The sequence below is a fragment of the Poecilia reticulata genome, chromosome 12 (genome assembly GCF_904066995.2).
Source record: "Poecilia reticulata chromosome 12, P_reticulata-male-v2, whole genome shotgun sequence".
Classification (NCBI taxonomy): domain Eukaryota; kingdom Metazoa; phylum Chordata; class Actinopteri; order Cyprinodontiformes; family Poeciliidae; genus Poecilia; species Poecilia reticulata.
The window spans coordinates 29023226-29050461 of NC_088841.1; the positions used below are offsets into that span (position 1 = coordinate 29023226).

Below are 27236 nucleotides of genomic sequence, written 5' to 3' on the forward strand. Positions count from 1 at the left end.
GATTTAACATTAGTGCCAGAAACGAGTTGCAGCAGCAGCAGCGACTGATCCTGCATGCTGGTCAGTCGGTAAGCAGGAGGCTGTGAATGAAACAGAGACTCCTATTAGAAACACATTCCTGGATCTGCTCTTCCATCTTGTCCTCATCCGGTCGTGAGGATTGGGACCCATCACAGCACAGACTTGGTGGGACTGGGTTCAAACTGCAGGAGTTTCTGGACCATTAAAACCAGCAGAGCTTCTGTTTAATGTTAAAGATTAAATCTCAACTAATGCAGCTTATTTCTTAAAGACAAACATCAATGTGATCAGTGTCATATAGATCAACATGTAGATCTATGTATTTGACTGGATCTATAGAAGAAAAATAAACATTAGTACATTCTTGTGCCAACAAACTCAAAGAGTTTCTCCAAGGAAAATATTTTTTGAGCTACAAAAAGTTAAAAAAATTGCTAGAAAAAGTTTTTCTACCAAAAATGTTTTTATTTATTTATTTTTTTTAAATAAATTTTAAAAACTTTTCAAACTCAGAAATTTGCTTGTTGTTTCTCTAGAACACTTTTTAGGTACATTTAAAAATGCCCTATTTTTTCTATCATATTTTTACTTTTCAAACTTTTTTTTCAGAAAAATCTTACATTTTCAGGTGTTCAAACTCAGAAATTTCCTTTTTTTTTTTTCAATTTCTGAGATTAATTTGATCATTTCTGAGTTTTGTCTCAAAATTTCTGTTCTTTCTTGGAATTATTAAATTTTTTTTTTTAGAAATTATTTTTTCCTGTTTTTTATTTATAAAGCTTCCTGCTTCCTCTGCTTCCTGCTTCCTCTGATTCCTGCTTCCTCTGTTTCCTGCTTCCTCTGCTTCCTGCTTCCTCTGATTCCTGCTTCCTCTGCTTCCTGCTTCCTCTGCTTCCTGCTTCTTCTGATTCCTGCTTCCTCTGTTTCCTGCTTCCTCTGCTTCCTGCTTCCTCTGCTTCCTGCTTCCTCTGTTTCCTTTTTCCTGCTTCCTCTGCTTCCTTTGCTTCCTCTGCTTCCTGCTTCCTCTGCTTCCTGCTTCTTCTGATTCCTGCTTCCTCTGTTTCCTGCTTCCTCTGATTCCTGCTTCCTCTGCTTCCTTTTCCTGCTTCCTCTGCTTCCTTTGCTTCCTCTGCTTCCTGCTTCCTCTGCTTCCTGCTTCCTCTGCTTCCTGCTTCCTCTGTTTCTGATTCCTGCTTCCTCTGCTTCCTTTGCTTCCTCTGTTTCCTGCTTCCTCTGCTTCCTGCTTCCTCTGCTTCCTGCTTCCTCTGCTTCCTTTGCTTCCTCTGCTTCCTGCTTCCTCTGCTTCAGTTTTCCCTCTTAAAACAGGTTGATGATGATATTCAAAGTTCAAAACTAAATGTTTATTGCTAGTAACTAAATGGAGTATTCTAATCAAAATATGAAAAAATTAAACATTAAATTACATTAAATTAATTAATTTGATCATTTCTGAGTTTTGTCTCAAAATTTCTGTTCTTTCTTGGAATTATTTAATTTTTTTTTTAGAAATTATTTTTTCCTGTTTTTTTATTTATAAAGCGCTTCTGTAAAAAAAACAAAAAAAACGTTTGGTCGCAATAATTCCTGCTGAAAGATGAAAACATGAATCTTGTCTGACTCCGCCCACAGCCCAACACCTGGTCCAATTAAGAATCCAATTACCGCCTTTCTTTCACCTGCGCGTCACGTGACCGTTTCCGCCGCTGCGCTGCTGTTTTCGGCCCGGAGGCGTCGGACCGGTCCGGCAGGTTTGTGCGGGAGGGAGGGAGGGAGGGAGGGCGGCGTGAATCAGGGCGGGGAGCCTCTGGAGCAGGAAGAGGAGCTGCGGCTCGGATCGAACATGGTTCGGTGACACAGCGGAACCAAACACCGAGCAGAACCGCCTTGCGAGCTTCGCCAGAACTTTCTACACGCCGCTGGGTGAGTTTCTGTGTTTTTCCCTCCATGTTTTCAGGTTTTGTTGAAGCTGAAGGATAAAAATAAAAACCCAGAATGAGGGAAGGTTCGGCGCTTCACCTGTAGGAACTCGGGTTCGACTCGGTTCTGATGGATGGCTCTTATTTTAGCCTCACAGTTGCACATTCGGAACCGCCGGTGAAGTCTGGAGGTTCTGATCCAGTTCTGTTCTGGGATGGCTCATTATTCTGTTGGAAAAACGTGGAACCTCCAGTAAAACCAGTTGGTTTAACTGGATCCGTTTCTGATCCCGATCCAGAACTCAACATGTTGAATGAGCCGAACTGGACCCAGAAACCCCAGATATTAAAGTTTTATCTAATAAATTCTTTAAATTCACATTAAAGCTAAATTCTTGGCGTTTTTAAAAATAATTTTGTAAATTAAATGTCTGAATTGAGTTCATATCAAAATGTTCTTGATAACTTTTAGTTACAAAAAGTTACTTGACATCTTGATAACTTTTAGTGTTTATTGGTGGAAAAATGTCCACAACTTTAGTTGTTTCTTTAAGAAATAAATGTATTTTAATATCTTGGCACAACTTTTTATTTTTAAATCAAATCTCTGGTATCAGAAAGCGAATCATTTTTTTTATTAGTGATGTTTGTTTACACCATCTGTAGATGGATTTTAGATTTTTGGCAGCAATATTTCTTAAACAACAATGACTGAAAATATGAACCAGCGCAACAAGGCGATCCGTATTTGTACTTTTATTTGGTTACATGTCTGGAAAATTAGTTGGAAGGAAAAACGTTGAGCTTTTTTAAGATTAATAAATATATTAAACAAACTTAACGTAATAACTTCTGGTCAAAATGTTTTGAAATAAGAGATTTAAAGAATCTGAACTTGTGAATATTTCAGAATTAAAGATTGGTGGAGAGTTTTAAGTTTTTTATTTAACCAGGTGTTATGAAGAGCAAACAATTCACAAAGTCAACGTGGCAGAGAGGGAAGAAGGAGCAGCAACTTTTACAGACAATAGCAGCTCTGATGATGTCACAAGACAAATATTTTAACTGTAAATCCATTAATCGTCTTCAGTTTAGTTCTCATCCGATCTGAAAGGTAAAAAAAAACATATTTAACATAATAGGCTTGATTTGTCAGCGGGGTTCTGCGGGCCGGTTGTAGGTAGAAAACATCCTACTGGCTGAATGTAACTCAACACTTCTTCTAGTTTGAAAACGGGAATTAATTGTCACTAAAGTCAAAGTTGGTCTCGGCAGATTGAAGATCAAACAAAACACTAATATGATCTTAACCCAGATATAAAGATCTGTCAGGTTTTCGTCCTCTAAGATTTCTTGTTTTTAAAACTAAATTCTGGACAGTTTTCCTGACCCAGAAATGAGACGACATTTTATAAAAACTCTAAATATTGTAAAAATGTGCATATGTTTATTACTCTGCAGGTTTATGAAAGCATGATTCAAATCGTCTGTAGTTTTTTGATGATTTCTTAATTTCTCTGTTATCAGAAAGCGACTAATTTAAAAAATTTTCTTGTTTATTTAGCAGCTGTAGATGATTTTCTATTTTTGGCAGCATGGAATAATTTCCATTACATAAATATTTGTTAAACAGCAAAAAAAAAACTGACCACAAATGACAAGATGTCTGGAATTTGTTTTGTATTTGAACACGTGTGGAAAATTAATTGGAAGGAAAACATTTGTTGTGTATATTTCTAACAAAGAAGTGCAGTGAACCACATTATTTAAATATTTACAGGTTTTCATCTAAATAACTTCAGGTTTGTTCTGGACCTTCAGGGAATAGTCGAGTTTGTTTTAAAGTGGGATTTGGTAGAGAGTTTATAAGTAGTCAATATCTTACCAATAATTTCTTCCATTAGCTCTCATCTGAGCTAATGGTTAATCTGAATGAGGAGACAACAAAACAGCTCTAAACATAGTCAGTGTTTTGTTTTTGCTTGTTTTGAAAGCGGGGTTCTGTGTGACGGTTGTGGGTAGTAAATATCCTACTGGCAGCTGGTAACTCTAGACATTTTCAGGTTTGAAAACGGGAATTAATTCTCACTGAAAACAGACAGTCTAAGAAAATCCAAGACCAAACAAACTAATCTAACTTAAATGTGTCACAACATCAAACAAATGTTTTTAGGTTAAGATGACCAAAAAAAAAAGATCTAAAGCAGCCTGACTGGAAAAAGTAATCACACCCTAAAAATAACATGTTCTTCTGTTGGCACCATGTGACCTCACTGAGGAGGAAACCTTTTAAGTTCAAAGGTCACAAACCTCCTCCAGGTGAACTGGAGCTTCAGGTCACAAACCGATGGTTGGATTTTCTCCTTCAGGGTTTTTCTGCTGAAGCAGATTTCACGCGTTCAGCAGAAAACATCTTTTAGATCAAGATTTGCGATCGCCATGTTGAAGAACCGGGTCAGGACCAGTTTCTATGGAATCGGTTCTGCCCAAAGGGACACGCTGACCCATTTAAACAATATTTAAATAAACCATTCTGATGCTGTTTTTACTCTAGTGTCTGTGTTCAACAGATAGGAACCCCGTTTAAAACGAGGAGCTGCTTTCTGATTGGCTGCTGGTTTCCATCCAGTTCCTGATGAAAGAGGTTCTTTCCTCTGGTACGGCAGCAAATTGGTGTCGAGTTTTTACTCGCTTTTTAGGGGGTGAAGACTTTTTTTAATTAAATGACTGAACTACATAATTTTTGCCTCCTTTTTTGTCAATTTTCACAAGACTTAACTTTGAATTTAAAGAAGATCTACAAAAATATCTAATCAGAAATCTCACTGCTTTTAATAAAAAATCAGTTTTCCATTTCTGTGGACACCATACCACAACATTGTAAGATATTGACTACGTATAACTTCACAGCAGAACCACATTTCAACAAATCTGAGCTGTATTTTTTTTAAAAAAAGCAAATGTTATTAAAGTATTTTGCCAGTTTGTTCCTAGTTATCATCTTCGTCTCCATGGAAACTAAAATAGTCGGTTGGTTTTACGGTCATTTTTTCACCTTAAGCCCAACCGGTCTCCTGAAAAACCGCTCGGCTGTTTTTAGACATTTTATTGACTTCTGACCTCGCGCCTCCATTCGACAGCGATGTTGCTCCATAAACAAGCCTCCTCTGCAGGAGATTTTGTTTAGGGAAATGTTTCTCGTCTTTATGGAAAACTCCAAGATGGGAGAATTAAAATCAGGAGCTGAGAGGCAAATGGAGCGACTGGTTGTTCGAGGTCAAGACGTCTGAGGATGAAATGGTGAATTTTCTAGGATTTCTGTGGAAAAAAAACCTTAGAAAGAATCTGGACCTGAAGCTCCGCCCCCTTTCCAGTTTTATAGTTTAAAGAAACCGATTCCTGCAGAGTCATTTTCACTTTAGAGATGTTTTCACATAAACAAAGCAGAAGATCTGCTGGTCAACACGGTGAAAATGTAAAAAAATATATTTATTTGAGGCAAAACGTTGTTGGAACTCGTCCAAAATGAAAATAAAATGAAATGTTATTTACTAAGGAGTAATTCCTTATTGACAGACAAATGCAGCAACACGCTGATTGCATAAGAAAGTCAAATTAAAGCAGGTTATTTTATTTACTATTTGTATTTGCAATTTGCTCTTTACATATTGCGCTCATGTAAATAAACATTCAAATCCAGCTTCACTGAGCAGCAGCGGCTGGAGCTGCTGGTTCTGGTTCTGTTCTGGTTCTGGTTGAGCCGCCGACGCTCGCTGCCTGGCTTCGTTCTCTGGACTCCAGCTGTGAGTAAAACTCTGAATCTGAAGCTCGTTTTGGTCGTAACGTCGCGCTGCAGTTTCTCCGAAACACTGACCGGGTTTCTGACGCTTCATGTTTCCTCAACGTCTTAAAACTCGGGAAAATAACCTGAGTTTCAATAAATGCCTCCAATTTAATCACGAGGATCCGTTATTCATGCTTATGAATTTGTAAACTTGCAGCTCGGAGTTTAAAAAGAGAAACCGATTTGCTGCTGCACACTGCTGGTCAGCTGGGTGAAAGAAGGCTGATGTGATTCCTCTTTTTTTTATTTTTAATTAATTTGTTTTTAAACAAAATAGTTCAGGACAAATTTAAATGTATTTCAGTTGTAGGGATTCAGGAGTGGAGTCATAAATTTGAGGAGTTAAAATTGTATTTTTCATAATTTACTAAATGAATATAAGGTTTGATTTTTCTCTGCATGTTTGGCTGGAACTTGAGTTTGTTTTAGGAAAATATACAGCAAAGATTTTACACTTTTTCTTCCCTCTGACAGGAATTTAAATATCGTTTGTCTCTTGCGTTTGGAAAAGTAAAAAAAGAAAAAAAAGAGGTAAAAAGCCAGAGTTGAATCAACACCCAGAAGTGTCTCTAGGTGTCCAGGTCAGCTGGTGTTAAATTCAACAACACAGAGTCACATTAACATTAACAACAGTGTTGGTGTTAAAATATATGAAAAGTAACACCAGTGTAGAGTTGATCACAAAACGTAATGTGGTGTTAAAAAGTGAATGATTGACCCAGAAGGTGTCGATATCAATCAAATCCAGTGGAAAATATTAGACCAATGTTAATGTAACAACAAAATGGGTGTCAATATTTTAACACTTTCAAAGTGTTACTTTAACACCAGCTGACTTGGACACAAATAGACACTTTAGGGTGTTAATTCAACACCTGCATTTTCTTGAAGTCGTTTTATGGACAGAAGCTTGAATGAGTTTTATGTTTTGGCTTTTAATCTCCATTTTAAAAGAATAATGGAGTAAATGAGTTAATGTCCTTGCCGTTGGCTGAACCGTGACCCAGCTGGGGAAGACCGGAGCGGCATGCGGGAAGACCGGAGCGGCATGCGGGAAGACCGGAGCGGCATGCGGGAAGACCGGAGCGGCCGGTCTTTACAGTAAAACTCCAGGCGTCTCGTCCTTCAGGTTTCCTTTGGATCTGGGCTGAGTTCTAAAAATTCATAAGCCTGTCACGATAAATCGATAAATCGCATTTTAAGTTAAACGATCCGTATCATTTTAATTTGAAAAACTGGATGAGAAAAAAAAGTCTTCAGTCTTTTGTCCCTTTTTTGTTTTTTTTTCTTACAGACTCAGTTTTATTTGTTTTGAATATTTAAAATCTTACATTTTGAATATTAAACTTGCATTATTGCTTGAAAATGTTGTTAAAGCAGCAGTATTGTCATTTATCGCTGTAACGTTAAGATTTATCGTAACTTTCCGACTTTTTATCTGCTGTTTTTTCTTCATGTGAATATTGTGGTTGAAGTCTAACTTTAAAGTTCTGTTTTGGTTTTTACTTTTACTCAAAGGTCATTTCAGACGGTGTTCTAGTCGGTCCTAATTTTGCGCTAATGCACCCAGAACCGGATTAAAAACAGAAACGGCGTTCCCGGGAGTTTCCCCCTCTCCTGGTTTTCAGGAAGTCGGATTTGCGTTCGCATGGCTGCAGGAGGAAAACGCCTCGCCTGTTTTCTTCTTCTCTCGACCCGTTTGCTCACCTGAGCCGCTCCGGCTGCGTCCGCTCAGGTTTCACTGTCGTCACCCAGGTATGCGCCGCGCCGCACCTCCCTCGCCGCTGACGCCTGTTGCCACGGCGACGCCCAGAGCCAGACACCTAAACCCGTTCTGCTTCTGGCTGCTGCTGCTGCTGGATCAGTTTGTTCTTAGCTGAGTCTTTATTTTGATCAGGATCTGAAACCTTCAGAGCCTCTGACTCGCTGTGGGTTTTTCACTCTGTTTGAGGAGGAAACATTTGATCTCCATAAAGATTCTCTTTGCATTCGAGGACAGATTTTGATATCGCGAGTAAATTAGATGTTCAATAAGATGCAAACCACTAGTTTTGATTTCCAAACCGTCTCCTGCTGTGATGAAGCTCATTTAGCAGCAGCAGTTTGTTCACAGAGTGTCAGGTGGGTTTGGTTTGGTTTGGACCTGAAATGTCGGCCATCTTGGATGCTCAGCCAGTCTTTCACGGGTCGGTTTCACTTCTAGCTCAGATTCCTGTATTTAAGTAACATTTTTAACTGTTCTGCTGTAATATTTTGATCTTAAACGTCTTGTTTTCATTGGCTGTTGACAGAAAATCACCAGGGATGAATCCACGTTTCTCTTGGTAAATAAATGGTTACTGGAATAAATGAACCTTTTCTGTAATATTCTAATCTGAGATGCACCTGCAGCAGCTGATCTGGACCTTAAATCCTCTGACGCTGTTGTGGCTTCAGTAGATGATCAGTTTATCATGAATGCTCCCGTTTTTCTGTCCAGGTCTGGTTTGTCCCTCTGATTTCCTGGAGTGATAAAAACATTTTGACTGTAAAACTTCCTGCTTTGCTCAGAAACACCTGCTGCCGTCCAGGTGTTTGGTTACCTGCCGCCTCTGCTGGAGCTTTTTTCACTTCCTGGTTTGTTGATCTGATGGGAAGATAAACGGCCTTCAGGTCTCTGAAAGCGTATTTGTCTTGGTGAAGGCGCGACTCAGGGTTTTGTGTTCGGCTGCTTCCTTTGTTTGAATGACGACGTTAGTTTGGCTTTTAGCCCAACTGGACGGGTTTTCTCTGAACGTTGGTGGTCAGAAACGTCTGCAGCTTCGTTCTCATCCAGTCCAACATTCTCAGCTTTTCTCCTGTGGTTTCATGTTCAGACCTGCAGGCTGAGTTCATTCATTCACCTCCAGCTGCTCCGTCTGTCTGCAGACACTTCAGTTTGTGGAAACGAACCCAGATGTAGATAAATTACCTGGAAGCATCAGAATCCAAGGACCAAAACGTCAAGATGGAACCAGATTATTCCAGAAATTAAATGATAATTTGGACACGACGAATGAAAACAGTTGGTTTGATTTTTAATCTCCAGAGATTAGAAAGTTAAATATGAAACGAATCTTCATGTTTAACCCAAATCGGGTTTTAAAGTCTCACGTTAAATTATTATTAATCAGCAGAATGGAAATTGTTGCCCTCAGTTTAGTTTATTTCTTAATATTTTTGAAGATATAAAATGACATTAATACAATAAATAAACGCTCAAAAGTTTAACGTGATTAATTTTCTCTTCCGACAGATTTAATTGGATCTTTCTGTTGATTAAACATTTATTTATTTATTTATTTTTATTTATTCTAAATGTCATAAAGTCTTTAAATGTTAGTTTAACTTTTATAATGAAATCAGTTCTGGAGCCTCAAAGTGTTTCATGTTCTGGTGTTTTTATCAGTTTGTTGGGTACAGACTGGGAATACTGGGAGACATGAGGATCTCAACACACTGTGTGTGTGTGTGTGTGTGTGTGTGTGTGTGTGTGTGTGAGGAAACCTGGGTGTGTCTGGGATATTTACACTCGGCTCTGCTCTGGTTTTCAAACAGACTTCCTGACTGGGAACGGCTAAAAATGTTGTTTCTGTTTGGTTCTCACCAGTTTGGGTTCTGGTTCCTGAATCAGGAATGTCTCATTCCTCCCATAAATCCCAGTTTGGATTCACTCGTCGTCTCACGGAAGCGTTGGGTTCAGCCAGGCTGCTGACGTGACCCAACGCTTCCTACTGAACGATTCTGTGAGGAAACGATCTGCAGTCAGAAATATTCCATAAATCCAGTAAAACGGTTTTAACCTGTTAAACTCTGATTGTAACCAAACTGATTCTACCGGCTTCACATTCCCTAGCATTCCCGCTCTGTTGGGAACGTCCCGCTCTGTTGGGAATGTCTTGTTGAATGCTCTTGTTGGGAATGTTATGTTCCCAACAAGACGCTCTGTTGGAAACGCTCCGTTCTGTTGGGAACGTCCCGCTCTGTTGGGAACGTCTTGTTGGGAACGTCCCGTTCTGTTGGGAACATCTTGTTGGGAACGCTCTGCTCTGTTGGGAACGGTCTGTTGGGAACATCTTGTTGGGAACATCCCGCTCTGTTGGGAACGTCTTGTTGGGAACAGTCTGTTGGGAACATTCTGTTGGGAACGTCCCGCTTTGTTGGGAACATTCTGTTGGGAACGTCCCGCCCTGTTGGGAACATTCTGTTGGGAACGTCCCGCTTTGTTGGGAACATTCTGTTGGGAACGTCCCGCTTTGTTGGGAACATTCTGTTGGGAACGTCCCGCTCTGTTGGGAACATTCTGTTGGGAACGTCCCGCTCTGTTGGGAACGTCCCGCTCTGTTGGGAACGTCCCGCTCTGTTGGGAACATTCTGTTGGGAACGTCCCGCTCTGTTGGGAACGTCCCGCTCTGTTGGGAACGCTCTGTTGGGAACGTCCCGCTTTGTTGGGAACGTTCTGTTGGGAACGTCCCGCTCTGTTGGGAACATTCTGTTGGGAACGTCCCGCTCTGTTGGGAACGTCTTGTTGGGAACGTCTGTTGGGAACATTCTGTTGGGAACGTCCCGCTTTGTTGGGAACATTCTGTTGGGAACGTCCCGCTCTGTTGGGAACATTCTGTTGGGAACGTCCCGCTCTGTTGGGAACGTTCTGTTGGGAACGTCCCGCTCTGTTGGGAACGTTCTGTTGGGAACGTCCCGCTCTGTTGGGAACGTCTTGTTGGGAACGTCTTGTTGGGAACATTCTGTTGGGAACGGCCCGCTTTGTTGGGAACATTCTGTTGGGAACGTCCCGCCTGTTGGGAACATTCTGTTGGGAACGTCCCGCTTTGTTGGGAACATTCTGTTGGAACGTCCCGCTTTGTTGGGAACATTCTGTTGGGAACGTCCCGCTCTGTGGGACATTCTGTGGGAACGTCCCGCTTTGTTGGGAACATTCTGTTGGGAACGTCCCGCTCTGTTGGGAACATTCTGTTGGGAACGTCCCGCTCTGTTGGGAACGTCCCGCTCTGTTGGGAACGCTCTGTTGGGAACGTCCCGCTTTGTTGGGAACATTCTGTTGGGAACGTCCCGCTCTGTTGGGAACATTCTGTTGGGAACGTCCCGCTCTGTTGGGAACGTCCCGCTCTGTTGGGAACGCTCTGTTGGGAACGTCCCGCTCTGTTGGGAACGTCTTGTTGGGAACACTCTGCTCTGTGGCGCTCCGATGGCGGACGATGTTCTTAGATTTCAGATCTGAGACGTCGGCTGACATCCGACATCCTGATCAGAAATCTCTAATCACGTCACTTATTGGTTTAATGTTGCATTTATGGAAACGGTTTTCTGTCTCATTGATAATCGATAGATAATCAATGTTTTGACACGAGGAAGATTTTTTTTCAGCTGCAAATTCATCCTTTGCTTCCAATGATCAAAGTTCACTAAAGGAATCGATTAACCAGATTAATGGTGACGTATTGATTATTCAAATTAGTTTAGTCATCGATTCGTCGTTAACTGGAGTCTAAAGACTCAAAGGAAGTTTGGGTGAAAAACATTTATAACAGTAAATATTAACTGTAAAAAGTTTTAAACATTTAATCTAAACGCTGCTTTTGCATTTAGACAATAAATTAATTTAAAATAAGATTTTATTTGTATTTTTTTTCATCTTTTAACATTTAAGTGGTTTAATAAAAAACCTCCAGATTATTAAAATAATTGTTTGTAGCTCTAAAAATGTTTTTTTTTTTCTTTTAAGAAGGAATTTAAATGTTTTGGGTTTTTTGTTCTCATATTGTATAAAATAGACTGAAGCGTTTCAAATGAAGAATCATCAGAATGCACCAATAATCGATCGGTAAACTGATCTGCAGCTCCGTTGTTTGGTGTATGAAATATTTCTCCAGTCGTTTAATCCATGCAGACGTTTCCTGAATTCGTCCATCTTGTTTTCCAGGAATCGCGTGAGGCGCCACGATGAGTCGGCGGCGAGCGCACACGCCGGCGCCGAACGACGAGGAGATGCCGTACAGCGACGACGAGACGGACGACGAGCTGGACGAAAACCTGGAAGAGGAATCCGAGAGCGAAGCGGACGAGCCGCGGGAAGTTGATCGACCCGCAGAGGAGGCGGCGGCGGCGAGGGCGCCGGGTGAGCGAGACGAAACGGATCAGAGCCTGGAGATCAGGGGTTTAGGATCCATCCATCCATCCATCCATTTTCTTCCGCTTATCCGGGGTCGGGTCGCGGGGGCAGCAGCTTCAGAAAGGAGGCCCAGACTTCCCTCTCCCCAGCCACTTCTTCCAGCTCCTCCGGGGGAATCCCAAGGCGTTCCCAGGCCATAGAGAGACGTAATCCCTCCAGCGTGTCCTGGGTCTCCCCTCCTCCCGGTGGGACGTGTCCGGAACACCTCACCAGGGAGGCGTCCAGGAGGCATCCTGACCAGATGCCCGAGCCTCAACTGGCTCCTCTCGACGTGGAGGAGCAGCGGCTCTACTCTGAGTCCCTCCTGGATGACCGAGCTTCTCTCTCTAAGGGAGAGCCCAGCCACCCTGCGGAGGAGGAAACCCATTTCGGCCGCTTGTACCCGTGATCTCGTTCTTTCGGTCATGACCCAAAGCTCATGACCATAGATGAGGGTGGGAACGTAGATCGACCGGTAAATCGAGAGCTTCGCTTTTTGGCTCAGCTCTCTCTTCACCACGACGGACCGGTACAGCGCCTGCTTCACGGCAGACGCTGCCCCAATCCGCCTGTCGATCTCCCGTTTAGGATATGAAACGATAACGTAATATTATGAAACCATTCTGAGAATGAAAGTATAATTGGGAGAATAAAGCTGTAATCTTACAGCTCCTTATTTAATATTTCACCTTTTTATATAGTTTTATGTCCTCAGTGTGAACCCATCTTCAACAAACCTTTGTTTATTTTCAGAAATTGGCTGGAAGGTGAAGGCCAACGACAGAGCGTACCACCAGCTGCCCGAGTTCAAAAAGAAGGTCTTCCTGTGCATCAAGAAGAGCCGATACTCTGTGAGTTTAGCTGATCTTCCTCCACCATCTGAACGTGGTTCTGAAACCTGATCGGCTGGGCGACACGTCGGACCCGGCAGGAGGCGATTCAGTCCCAGTGGAAAATAAACATTTAAAGGTTTTTCTTGTTCAAACCTTCAGGATGGAAATGGTTTATTTTAGACGGGTTTCCTAGTCTGAGGAATGATATTTGGTGATGTAAACATTAAATTGTATTGCCATATTTTGTGGTACTGTTGTCATAAGGATAAAAAATGGAACGGATGTTCTGGTTCCAGTAGAACCGGGTCGATCCGACCTCCAGTCCCAAATCTTCATAGTTTCCTAATCCGGGATCAAAGTTTGGTAGGAAGAATTTAAAGGACAAACATCAGAAATCCAGAGATGCAAGTGGAGAAACGTTTCCTGTTTGAGTCGGGAAGGTTTTAAAAACCTACTGATGAAATATTCACCATCTTTAGATTATCCAGGTGGTTTCCAGGGGATTTCCAGGTGGTTTCCAGGTAAGAAAAGGTGAAAAGTTCCTCCAGTTGATTCTGGTTCTCAAACATTCAACCGACTTTGGATTGTAACATGTCGTAGTCGGGTCTTGAGGACATTTCAGGTTCTGATCAGATCTGAGGTGAAAGTCCAGCAGGTGTGGACGGAGAAACACCTGGATGAGGGTTTTATTCTAAACCTGGGCAGGATATTCATGTCCGCCTCCAACGGGACATTGAGAGTCGAGCTGAGCTGTTCTGGTATCTCGGTTCAATCTGAAACCGTTTCTGGACCTCTGACCGAACCGAACCCGGTCAGTCAGCCTCTAGTTAACTTTTAATGGGAGTCAACAGATGATCATGATCCCAGCTGGACAACGGACGGGTCCCGTCTTCTGTCCTGTCTTCATCCGTTTAACGACGCTGGTGCTTTTTGTCGTCTCTGCAGGGAAACGCCATCAAGACGTACAAATACAACGTCATCACCTTCCTGCCCCTGAACCTGTATGAGCAGTTTAAGAGGGTGGCCAACGTTTACTTCCTGGCTCTGCTCATCCTGCAGGTCAGCGTCGCTTCGTGCTTTAGTTTGTTTTCTGGGGTTTAGTTTGTTTTCTGGGGTTTTAGTTTGTTTTCTGGGGTTTTAGTTTGTTTTCTGGGGTTTAGTTTGTTTTCTGGGGTTTAGTTTGTTTTCTGGGGTTTTAGTTTGTTTTCTGGGGTTTAGTTTGTTTTCTGGGGTTTAGTTTGTTTTCTGGGGTTTAGTTTGTTTTCTGGGGTTTAGTTTGTTTTCTGGGGTTTAGTTTGTTTTCTGGGGTTTTAGTTTGTTTTCTGGGGTTTTAGTTTGTTTTCTGGGGTTTTAGTTTGTTTTCTGGGGTTTTAGTTTGTTTTCTGGGGTTTTAGTTTGTTTTCTGGGGTTTAGTTTGTTTTTCTGGGGTTTTTTTTTTTTTTTTTTTTTTTTTTTTTTTTTTTTTTTCTGGGTTTTAGTTGTTTTCTGGGTTTAGTTGTTTTCTGGGGTTTTAGTTTGTTTTTCTGGGGTTTTAGTTTGTTTTTCTGGGGTTTTAGTTTGTTTTTCTGGGGTTTTAGTTTGTTTTTCTGGGGTTTTAGTTTGTTTTTCTGGGGTTTAGTTTGTTTTTCTGGGGTTTAGCTTGTTTTTCTGGGGTTTTAGCTTGTTTTTTCTGGGGTTTTAGCTTGTTTTTCTGGGGTTTTAGCTTGTTTTTCTGGGGTTTAGCTTGTCCTGGACTTAGTTTGTTTTCTGTTTTAGTTTATTCTGGGGTTTAGTTTGTTTTCTGGAGTTTTGTACTCTGGTTTAGTTCTCTGGTTTAGTTCTGTAGAACTGAATTACTAACTGCTTCTTCTTTTCGGTCTCAGATCATCCCAGACATCTCCACGCTCCCCTGGTACACCACTCTGATTCCTCTGGTCATCGTTTTGGGAATCACTGCGATCAAAGACCTGATAGACGACCTGGTGAGGCGGCCATGTTGGATCCACAGATTTTAGCTGCTTTTTGACGCGTTTAAATCGGATAAATGAAGCAAAATGCTGGTCGGGTTACGCTGGACCTCAGTCTCTGTTGTCCTTCAGGCGCGTCACAGGATGGACAAGGAAGTCAACAACAGGAAGTGTGAAGTTTTGCTGGATGGACGGTCAGATCAGGTTTCAGTTCCTAATTATTTTGTTCTTTATTGCATGAAAAGCTGAATCTTGTGTGTTTGCTTCAGGTTTAAGGAATCGAAGTGGATGGACATCCAGGTGGGCGACGTCGTCCGCATGAAGAAAAACGACTTCATTCCGGTACGATTTGCTCTTTAAAAATTATTCTTTAAATTCAAAACTTTTTATTTTTATTTTATTGACCTGATCATTTGTGTGTGGAATGATGTTTGATTTCCTGTTTTCCTTCAGGCCGACATCCTGCTGCTGTCCAGCTCCGAGCCGAACAGCTTGTGTTACGTAGAAACCGCCGAGCTTGATGGGTAAGAGCTGCTCACCTTTCATCTGAAACTATTTTTAATGTTACGGGATTTATTGTAGAAATTCAAACCAGTATTTTCCCAGCAGGATCAACTGGTTGGCGCCGTTTCCCGCTTGGGAAAGTTTGATTTGATCTTTTGTTCCTGATTGCCGAGTCGGCGCATGACTCGGCAGGACAGAGTAAATTTAAAAACAAACTTCTGATCAGGAACTTTTAACGTTTTACTGTCAACATGCTGAGAAGTTTTACTTTGTTTGTAACTTTTGGATGCATCTCTGGTCCAATCGGCTCTGATTTCTCAGCAGATGTTTGAAATAATTCAGATATTGATTATTTTTGCAGAGAAACCAACCTGAAGTTTAAGATGGGGCTCAGAGTGACGGACCAGAGGCTGCAGGAGGAGCGAGATCTGGCCCAGTTCAACGGTAAACCTCAGGGTTAATCTAACGAACTATGTTTTAAAGTGTTAATACAAACACACGTTGTGCAGCACAGCATGAAAATGAACAAAAACTCAGAGTTTTATGTATTAATTGTTGATGTGGGTGAAAAAATGCTCTGGAAATAGTTTTGGGATATTAAGAGGAGGAAATGTATGGAGATAAATTGGGGCCAAAATTGTTTAAACATAGCTTTCAGTGTGATGGTGTCAAATAATTTAGATTTTTATGGAGCTAAAATTTGGCCATAAGGTTTGTCTGAGTTGTTTTAAAACTAAAAAAAACTATTTTTACATTTTGAAAATACAAAATTGAAATTCTGTTTTTTTTCCTTATAGTTTTCAAATTTCTTTCAGATTTTTTTTTCATTGAAACATTTTTGTCCGTTTCAAAATTATTTCTATCAGTTTGAAATATTTCAATGAAATGTATATTTCTTTTTTTGTTGCTACTTCAAATTTAAACCTGGATTATCTGACATCATCAACTAAAAATGATTAAACTTAATTTTTTGGTGTTTTTACTCATTTATTCAGTTTTTCTAACTTTTTGTTTCAGTATTTTAGTCACTTGTTTTGTTCCCTACCATCTGATCGCAGCTCTGATCGAATGTGAGGAACCAAACAACCGACTGGACAAGTTTACGGGGACGATGCTGTGGGACGGCGAGCGTTTCCCTCTGGAGCTGGACAACATGCTGCTGCGAGGATGCAAAATCCGAAACACCGACTACTGCCACGGCCTGGTCATCTTCGCAGGTCTTCACTGATTCAGTCGTTTTCTTTGAAATTTGGTTTAAAATAAACTAAATGAAGTGTTTTAGAGATGATTGATGCCTGGGCTCTGTTGCTGCAGGAAACGATACCAAGATCATGAGGAACGGAGGCAAAACGAGGTTCAAGAGAACCAAGATAGACGAGCTGATGAACAACATGGTTTACACGGTGAGACGGACGTCAACTTTAATTATTTAGTTTATTATTCAGGCTCTGCAGGGTTTCTGTTACACTTTTATCTTTCGGTATTAAAAAAGTCAGTTGTTTACTTCTGACATTTTTTCTCAGTTTTGATTTTCTCAACTTTTAATTTTAAAATTTGAACATAATGTTTGGTTATTTATTTGGATTTTGATGCGACTCGATGCAGAATAAAAATTTTTAGGGAAAAAAAGTAAATTTTTTTTATTATTGGCCTTGATGTTGTTCCATATTCGACACCCAGACAGTGTGATGCAGCAGGAACAGGGCTGCTTGCTGTGGCGCCCCCTGCTGAAGGCGTTGTGTTTCCTCTGTGCAGATCTTCGCTCTGCTCATCCTGGTGTCGGCCGGACTCGCCATCGGTCACTCCTTCTGGTACCAGAACATCGGGACCAACTCCTGGTACCTGAACGACGGCAAAACCCAAACCGTCGCCTACAGAGGCTTCCTCAGCTTCTGGGGCTACATCATCGTCCTCAACACCATGGTGCCCATTTCCCTCTACGTCAGGTCAGGAGCAGCTGCAGAGTTTTGACATCATCAGTAGCTTCCTGTTTGTCAGATCTGTTGATCCTCTGTGGGTTAAAGTAACACCGTTATGTTTTACAGTGTGGAGGTGATTCGTCTGGGCCAGAGTAAATTCATCAACTGGGACCTGCAGATGTATTATTCAGAGAAAGACACACCAGCTAAGGTACCAAACAACCAAACGTTACCGACACAGAGAGTCGGAACTTTTTCCATCTCGGCTCCTTCCTGTGTTTTTCTGCTCAGGCCCGAACGACGACCCTGAACGAGCAGCTGGGGCAGATCCAGTACATCTTCTCCGACAAAACGGGAACTTTGACGCAGAACGTCATGCAGTTCAAGAAGTGCACCATCGCCGGGCGGAGTTACGGTGAATACGAGCGACAAATGCTGGGACTTCAGAAACGAATCAGAGCATCAGATGAATGAAAACACTTTTAATGTTTATGGCTAAAGTTGAGGCTAACGCAGGGAGAAGTACATCTTGGTAAACCTTGGGAACCATCTGAGAACTAAAATGTGTTTTTGTCTTTTCCTGTCAGGAGGCCCAACCACGTCTGAAGGAGTTGCTCTGGACAAAATAAAGGTACGAGTCGACGCTTGGAGTTTGAAGGTTTATCTGATCCAACCACATTTAATGATCAACTATCTGATTTTTACCAGGTTTGAAATATATATGATAGATTTATAATCGATAAATCAAACCACGTCTGGATGAAACGTGCAGATTCAACCGTATTATTTACCAAACGATGAAAACCTCAGATGAAATGTTCAATGTCTTTTGTTGTGACTATAAGTTATGGATAATATACTGAAACGCCCTTTTGTGTGTCCTGCCTGCCAGCCGGTGGACTGGACCTGGAACCGCCACGCTGACAGGAAGTTCCAGTTTATTGACCACTTCCTGGTCGCCAACATCAAATCCAAGAAGGACAAAGACGCTCTGGAGTTTTTCAAGCTTCTCTCGCTGTGCCACACGGTCATGGTGGAGAGCAACGAGGGTAAATAAATGATTTGGAGAAGAGTGGAGACGCCTGGATGTTTAAAGGAGAAACTCCACCTGACTGATCTCATCCCTCCTGTTCCTAGGAGGCGAGCTGGTGTATCAGGCCGCGTCTCCTGATGAGGGCGCTCTCGTGACGGCAGCCAGGAACTTTGGCTTCGTGTTTCTGTCGCGCACCCAGGACACCATCACCATCTCTGAGATGGGCCAGGAGGCGACCTACGAGATGCTGGCCCTGCTGGACTTCAACTCAGACCGCAAGCGCATGTCGATCATCCGTAAGACCGAACTCAAGCTAACGTTAGCATAGCAGCTCAGAATAAATAACTTTAGCATAGCAGCTAGCTAATGTTAGCATAACAGCCCAGAATAAATAACGTTAGCATAGCAGCCGGCTAATATTGGCATAGCAGCCCAGAATAAATAACGTTAGCATAGCAGCCGGCTAATGTAAACATAGCAGCCCAAAATAAATAACGTTAGCATAGCAGCCCAGAATATATCACGTTAGCATAGCAGCCAGCTAACGTTAGCATAGCAGCCCATAATAAATAACGTAAGCATAGCAGCCGGATAACATTAGCATAGCAGCCCAGAATGAATAACATTAGCATAGCAGCCGGCTAACGTTGGCATAACAGCCCAGAATAAATGTTAGCATAGCAGCTGGATAATGTTAGCATAGCAGCCCAGAATAAATAACGTTAGCATAGCAGCCCAGAATATAATCACGTTAGCATAGCAGCCAGCTAATGTTAGCATAGCAGCCCAGAATGAATAACAGCATAGCAGCCGGCTAATGTTGGCATAACAGCCCAGAATAAATGTTAGCATAGCAGCTGGCTAACGTTAGCACAGCAGCCCAGAATAAATAACATTAGCATAGCAGCCAGCTAACGTTAGCATAGCATAACAGCTTGTCCGTTTGCCTGGAGAGTCCGGTTCTGTTGAGGTCACATCAGTCTGGGTTCAGCTGAAGTGTGAAGCAGGAAGTGAACTACAGAGCAGTGCATTCTGGGTAGAGACAACCAAAACAAAGGGAGAGTTAATCAAACACTTTCATATTTGTGGCAGCATGTATGATGCTAACATTACGTTTCTCATTCACTAGAAGCGGATGTGTTTGTGAATTTAACTCGTCTTGTTTCCAGTGAAGTTTCCCGACGGACGGATTCGTCTGTACTGCAAAGGAGCCGATACGGTCATCTATGAGCGGCTGTCCTCAAACACCCGACACAAGGAATCCACCCAGACCGCTTTGGACGTGAGTCTCTGCTCCTCTTCAGAGGCGCCAACATGAACGCTAGCAGGAAGGACAGGGATGCGCTTTGTCTTGCAGATCTTTGCCAATGAGACGTTGAGGACGCTCTGCCTGTGCTACAAGGACATCAGCGCCAGCGAGTTTGAGGCTTGGTCCCGCAGACACAAAGAGGCCCAGCTGGACATGGTGGACAGAGAAACCGCCCTGGACAGAGTCTATGAGGACATCGAGAAGGACCTGATGGTTGGTGGGAAACGCAAACTAACGTCGGCTTCTGTAAATCCAGCTCTGCTGATTGGTGACGTTTGTTTCCTGCAGATGATTGGAGCAACAGCCATTGAGGATAAACTTCAGGATGGCGTTCCAGAGACCATCGCCAACCTGGCCAAAGCTGGCATCAAAATCTGGGTCCTGACCGGCGATAAGAAAGGTAACTTCCCCTTCGGACCGTAGAGCAGAGGGAATCCGATCCAACGTGTAGAGACGGAACCGAGTCTGAAAGTTTCTGTCTTTCCTTCAGAAACGGCAGAAAACATCGGATTCTCATGTCAGCTGCTGACGGACAAGATGCAGATCCACTATGGAGAGGACGTCAAGTGAGTCTGAACAGGTTCTACCAATCGGAATCTGATGCTCAGTGCTGCCACCAGCAGAGGGCGCTGCTAGCTAAACGGCTAGTTAGCCCTAAATAATCATAAACATTAGTTCTGCTAACGCGCTATACCAATTTAGTAATTAGCTGAAGCTACAGCTAAAGCACTGAGCAAAAAATTTGTTTAGCTCTTAGCTGGTTAGCAGAAGTGTGGCTACCACTGGTTAGCACCATGCTAATACAGGCAGATAAATGCTAACAAATGATCCACAGCCTCAGAGCAAATCTAAGATTCACCAGAATATCTGAGACATTCAGCTTTAACCTGAGCCGTAACACTTTAATGTTGTATTTCTTTAATATTTGCAGCGGTAAGCTGCTGGCCCGTCAAGCCGCCAGGAGAAATGAAGGTCCGAATTCACTTCGCCTTGGCAAAAAGAAACCCGATGAACCTTTCTTCCCTGGAACCAACAACAACGCTCTGATCATCACCGGAGGATGGCTGGTGAGACTCACCCACTCACAGCCACCGTAGAAAATGACCAAAGCTCTGCAGGCAGTTATTGAGACCAAACCTTTTATCTCCTGGTCAGTGCAGTTGGTCTCATAACTGATTATAAAGTTTGTTTCTTAGAACGAGATTCTTTATGAGAAGAAGAAGAAACGCCGCCGGCTGCGTCTCCGCCGCTTGGGAAGGAGACAAACTCCGGGCAACCCCCAGGACCCGATGAACGACCAGGAGAAGGAAATGAGACAAGTGAGAGCAGCGTGCACCGCCACTAGAGGGAGCCGCTGCACCGCAGCCGCCTTGGGAGCAGCTCGTGGTCAGCGGCGGCCATCTTGGAACAACGTGTCGAACCTCTTTGTCCCGCAGGTGGACTTCGTGAACATGGCCTGCGAGTGCGAGGCGGTGATCTGCTGCCGCGTCACGCCCAAGCAGAAGGCCAACGTCGTGAGTCTGGTGAAGAAGTACAAGAAGGCCGTGACCCTGTCCATCGGAGACGGAGCCAACGACGTCAACATGATCAAAAGTAAGGAGGCTAACGACCTCTGACCCTTAAACCCCGACCTGACCGACGGCCCTCTGTCCCTCCAGCCGCCGACATCGGGGTGGGCATCAGCGGTCAGGAGGGGATGCAGGCCGTCATGTCCAGCGACTACGCCTTCGCCCAGTTCTCCTACCTGCAGCGCCTCCTGCTGGTGCACGGCCGCTGGTCCTACATCAGGATGTGCAAGTTCCTCCGTTTCTTCTTCTTCAAGAACTTCGCCTTCACTCTGGTCCATTTCTGGTTCTCCTTTTTCAACGGATACTCCTCTCAGGTCAGCAGCAGCACTGCACAGTCCGACACTTTGTGTGACCTTTGACCTCTGAGGCTGCATTCACACCAGCGATGCTTAGTTCACTTTAATCAAACTGTAGTTTGTTTGAACTCTGGTTCATTTGTTGAGGTGGGAATGAAAATCTAATAAAATAATCTACATTTTCTGTAGAAGGACGTTTTGCTCAGTGTCTTCAGAGGTTTTTTATGGAGTTTTCTTCCGTAGTTCTTGGCGCAGCGCCCCCACAGGCCAGGAGGGGAACAGAACTTGAATTAGTTTGGTTCATTTGACAGTGCAGTGTGAAAGTGAATCACACCAGATGATGAAAATGTAGCAAATGTTGCAACTCTGGTCCCCAACTGAACCGAGGCTACGATCACTGCGTCGCTATGGTAACTAAAGACAAAGTGAAATAATCTGTCGGTGAATCTAGTAATTTTTCATCAACACTAGTAAACTATTGACGTAAAACAAGTTCCTGTTTCTTGTTGAAAAGTTTTGTCTTATTTTAAGTGTGCAGAGACATTATCAGACTCTTCAGGCTTGTTTCAAAGTTTTTCAGGATGAACTTTGACCTCCTTCAGCGGTTTGTCCCTTAGAAAAACAGATTATTGTTTTAAGCCTCTGGCTGCTGAACGCGGTGAGGATGAATGAACCTGTTGTCTCCTGCAGACGGCCTATGAAGACTGGTTCATCACGCTCTACAACCTGGCCTACAGCAGCCTGCCGGTCCTGCTGGTCGGACTCCTGGATCAGGTAGAAACTGGTTCCTCTGGATGTCTGAGGTTTTATTTGTGTCGTTTCCAGTCGAGCTGCCCTGCAGGTTCCAGAGGCGAAACACGTCGGCTGATTAGAGATGCAGGGAATATGGTGGTTGGCTGTTCATTTGAAATGGTTTCTTTTTGTGAATCAGAAACTTTAACATTTGGAGAAACTGCTGAGTTTTTTTGGTTTTTCATGACGGTTTAGTTTTATTTTGTTGTGACTTTAGGTTTGTATAATTCAGTTAATTTTAAAGTAGTGTTACGTAGCGTAGCATAGTGTAGCATAGCATAATTTAGCGTACTATAACGTAGCGTAGCATAGCACAGCATAATGTAGTATAGCATAACAGCGTAGTGTATAGCGTAGTGTAGCATAGCATAATGTAGCGTAGCATAGCATAACAGCATAGTATAACATAATGTAGTGTAGTATAGCATAGCATAATGTAGTATAGTGTAGCATAGCATAATGTAGTATAGCATAGTGTAGCATAGCATAACATAGCGTAGCATAGCATAACGGCATAGTATAACATAATGTAGCGTACTATAACGTAGCATAGCATAATGTAGTATAGTGTAGCGTAGCATAATGTAGTATAGCATAGTGTAGCATAGCATAACATAGCGTAGCATAGCATAACAGCATAGTATAACATAATGTAGCGTAGTATAACAATGCATAGCATAATGTAGCATAGCATAATGTAGCGTACTTTAACGTAGCATAGCATAATGTAGTATAGTGTAGCGTAGCATAATGTAGCATAGCGTAACAATGTAGCGTAGTATAACATGGTGTATCATAGCATAATGTAGCATAACATAGCATAGCGTAGCCACGAGGAGGATTATGGAGTAACATAATTTGTAGACAGCTGACATAAACTGCTTTTGTGGGAAAAATCAATTTTCCATCAGTTTGAAAACAAAATGTAAACTAATACTAAACAATATTTAACTAATAACTAGCAACACGCTCTAGAAACTAATTAAAATGAACAAAATAATAAAATGAAACTAAACTATAATGAAAAACCTAAAACTATTAAAATGCACAGACATGCCTCCTGCTGTCCACCAGGTGGTGCTGCTGCACTTTCCTTTTTGTTTGGTTTTCTTTCCAAATGAGCAAAATTAAAAGCTAAAACCTTTTGAAGGTCTCAGTAAATATCAGTATAAATCAGTTTAACTGATTTATTGAGTCTTTTATCAGAATCGGGTTTAGAAGTTGACCTTATTTAGGGACAAACGCAGTGAAATGTGTTTCCTGATGTTTTCTCCTGCAGGACGTGAACGACGAGCTCAGCCTGAAGGTCCCAACGCTGTACCTGCCCGGCCAGCAGGGGACGCTGTTCAACTACAAGAACTTCTTCATCAGCCTGTTCCACGGCATCTTCGTGTCGCTCGCCATCTTCTTCATCCCGTACGGAGCGTTCCTGCAGACCATGGGGCAGGACGGCGAGGCGCCCTCCGACTACCAGTCCTTCGCCGTGGTTACGGCCTCGTCGCTCGTCTTCATCGTCAACCTGCAGGTCAGAACAGGAAAGTAAAAACCTGTTAAAGTTTTTCTCCTCTGACTTGATTAGAAAAGGTTTTTGGTAAACGAGTTTCAGGTGAAGTTACTAACCCTCAGGTGTTCTGACCCGTCTGCCTCCAGATCTCTCTGGACACGTCGTACTGGACCTTCGTCAGCTGCTTCGCCGTTCTGGGCAGCATCGCCATTTACTTCGGCATCATGTTTGACATCCACAGCGCCGGGATCCACGTCATCTTCCCCTCCGTCTTCACCTTCACAGGTCGGCTGTCTGTCTGTCTGTCTGGCTGTTTGCTCAGCGGCGCTGGAGCCGAGAGTTTAGCAGAGCAGCATGCTAACCGCAGAGTGTGTGTGTGTGTGTGTGTGTGTGCAGGCGCGGCGCCCAACGCCCTGCGGCAGCCCTACCTGTGGCTGACCATCATCCTGACGGTGGGGATCAGCCTGCTGCCCGTCATCTGCATCCAGTTCCTCCATAAAACCATCTGGCCGTCTGTGGGAGACAAGGTGAGACAACCTGAGTGAAATAACGTAGCGTAGCATAGCAACGTAGCGTAGCATAGCACAGCATAATGTGCTATGCTACGCTAGCACATTATCCTCGCTCCTGAGGAGGTCAGGAGCTCGCTGCTCCTGACCTGAGGAGGGTTTTATAAATGTGACGCAACAAAACCACCAACATGTCCAGGAGTTTTCAGTTATTTACAGATTCTGATTTAAATTTTTCCAAAGTGTCGTCTGCATTAACGTCATTTTAGAGACTTTTGTAATTCAGGTTTGTTGATAATTGAACAAATTGGAATGACAAAAATATATTTGCTTATCAAAGAACTCATAATTTCATGAACATGTTTGTGCTGGGATGAGGTTTGTATCAAAGTTAGTATATTTTATAATGAGCTGTTAGGAGCATCGTAGACTGAAAAACATTAAAAAGACAAATTTGAGATTTATTTCTGAAATTTCCTAGGAAATCTTTGAAATTTCTGACTTCAACTAGTTAAAAATGTGAGAAACTTTTTCAGATTAATGTGAGAATTTCTGAGATGAATCTTAATTGCCTGTTTTTTTTCTCGCAAATTTTTGACTTTTATGGCTCAGAAATGTCCTTGTATGTAAAAAATGAAAAATAATAATAATTTGAGTTGTAAAAATCACATTTTCAGATTAAAATTTCTAGAAAAAACATGGAAATTTCTACCTTTTGTCAAAAATGTTCTACTTTCCAAACAGAAATTTTCTGTTTTTTTTCTGGAAAACTTGAGATTAATCTTGAAATTTGAATTTTTCTCTCAAATTTTTGACTTTTGGAGATCAGAAAACTCATTTATTCCAGGAAATTTCTGACGGTAATCTCAGATGTTGGTTTTCTGTCTACATTGTCTGTATTTCATCACTGTTATGTCTTTAAAAACTGTAATGGAAACATTTTTCGCATCACCAGTCATGTGACCGGATGTTACTACTGGCAGAAACAACAAAGACGACAAACGGGAAGTGGAAGGAGTGACGCATCGTTGTTTTAATAACTTATTCACATGTGATTTTAACTGTTTCTTATTTAATGGAAACTCTGGTATGCTTTTGTTTTGCATTTCCTTACATCCTGTGGAAACTATCCGCTGACTGTTTCATCTTTTTAACGGTTCTGTTTGCCGCCTGCAGGTCCAGAGGAACAAGAGTAAATACCTGCAGCAGGCGGAGGAGGAGAGGAGGAGGAGGAGGAAGGACGAGCCCTCAGCCTTCGTGAGAAACCGAGCTTCCCGCCGCTCCGCCTACGCCTTCTCGCACACGCCCGGCTACGCCAACCTCATCTCGAGCGGCCAGAGCATCCGGCGGCGCGCGACGGCGCACGGCGGCGCCCAGGAGAGGCGGCGGCGGCCGGAGGTCGTCTGATCAGACGTCTGATCGGACGGCCGAGCGGAGCGAAGCTGCAGCAGGAGGATTTTATTTCTGCGGATGAGCCAGACAGGAAGTGACGGAGGAATCCCTCCCGGCGGGCTTCGCTCCGAACTAATGACTCGAAAACACTCACCGAAGAGACGACCGCCGCTACCGGGGGTCAGAGGTCACCCGCGTGACTCACAATGTCGTTTAACTCAGGATTATTTTTAAATAGAGACTTATTTTTAGCAAGATGGCCGCCAGCGACTGACGGAAGCGGTTAGCGTTAGCGGCGTAGCCTAGCATCCACTGAACGCTTGGAGGAAACCAGCAGCTGCGTCGTTCTGCTGGTTCTGTCCGTTGAGCCCAAACCGGTCCTTCACCAGAACCTGCAGCATAAAATCTGATCTTATTACGTTTTATTCTAGTGGAGGTGGGATGTAAACTACTGTGAGGCATTTGGTAGAAAGTTTTTCTGTCATGTAAAAAAAGTGAATGAGCTGAACCAGTTTGTAATCATCTGGAGGAGCTTCGTCCTCCTGAAGTGACTTTTAACCCGTTTCTCCTGATTGTCCTTCTTTACCTCATGTTTTACAGCTTTTCTGTGAAATTCTTCAGGATTTTATTAAAATGAACTCTGATGCTTCTCTTAGTCTTTTAATTTTTAACGTTTCTTAACTTTAATCACGTTGTTGTTGGAGGAAATGTGGATTCTGTCTCTGTGTCTCATGTTTACTTGGCTGAGATGTTTCTGTTTTCCAGGTTTGTCCTCAGATTCTGGGACATTTTAATCCAAACGGACGTTTCAGGTTCCGACATCCTGGATCCTCCTCATGATGATGGAGACGTGAACGGAGGGCCGACCTGCTAACGGCTCCTTTATGTGATGCAGTTTCATCCTGTGGTTGTTAATAAAAGCCAGCAGCACATTTAGCAACCTGAGTCACGTTTCATTTGGATTCAGGAAGTTGCTGAAGGTTACGGTTCAAATTACTCCTAAAAAATGAAAAAAAAGGTCTGGACACTTAATATTTTACTGTAATCTGATTTCATTAAAGGTTTACATTTGTGCAGCTTGACTGTATATTCTGGGTGTATTTGAAATTTAGTGTAAAGGAATTCAATGAGAAGAATTAGTTGTGTCCCCTATGGAGCTCCGTAGATATATTTTTAAAATAAAAATACAGAAACTTCTTTACATAAATTGTCAATAATTAATCAAAAGGTTTACTTACATTATAAATTATTGCTTAACCTTTGATGAACTTCATTAGAAGGTGACATTTTAGTTTGAATAACTTAAAAAAAAAAAAAAACTTTAGCTGAACAGCACTAAGGTAAAAGTGCCACGTTGTTTTCCTCAGTATATTTCTGTTATGAATTCAACCTGCAGAGGGCAGTAGAGAGCAGTGGTCATAAGTGCAGAGTAAAGAATAAAACTTATTTTCACGCATCATCTTGGTTTCTGCCACGCTAACTCTCTCTGTTAGACATCAGTGTTTCTTTTTGTTAAATCTATCATAGATGATGCATTTAAATATGTTTTTATCATGTTTCCTAATGACATCATTAAGATTACCAACAGTTAACGATAAGTCTGAACCGGAAGTGATGGGCGCCATCTTGGGAAAATAAAGGACAGGTAAACCAGGACAAACTT

At 42.5% G+C, this 27236-nt stretch overlaps 1 protein-coding gene across 1 annotated transcript; it reads left to right on the forward strand.

The window, feature by feature from the left end:
* The first annotated feature begins 1796 nt into the window (after window positions 1-1796).
* LOC103460765 (phospholipid-transporting ATPase IC) lies at window positions 1797-26223 on the forward strand. The gene is made up of 30 exons (XM_081613203.1): window positions 1797-1941; window positions 11741-11935; window positions 12722-12819; window positions 13747-13860; window positions 14664-14762; window positions 14880-14941; window positions 15017-15089; window positions 15201-15271; window positions 15613-15695; window positions 16310-16468; window positions 16566-16654; window positions 17007-17197; window positions 17297-17381; window positions 17462-17585; window positions 17758-17801; window positions 18063-18219; window positions 18308-18499; window positions 19373-19485; window positions 19561-19725; window positions 19801-19912; window positions 20003-20078; window positions 20444-20579; window positions 20709-20831; window positions 20949-21105; window positions 21171-21394; window positions 22067-22150; window positions 23448-23693; window positions 23819-23957; window positions 24069-24199; window positions 25358-26223. Exons 2-30 carry the CDS (start codon window positions 11761-11763, stop codon window positions 25586-25588), a joined length of 3753 nt encoding a protein of 1250 aa, XP_081469329.1. The 5' UTR covers window positions 1797-1941; window positions 11741-11760; the 3' UTR covers window positions 25589-26223.
* Window positions 26224-27236: the final 1013 nt, after the last annotated feature.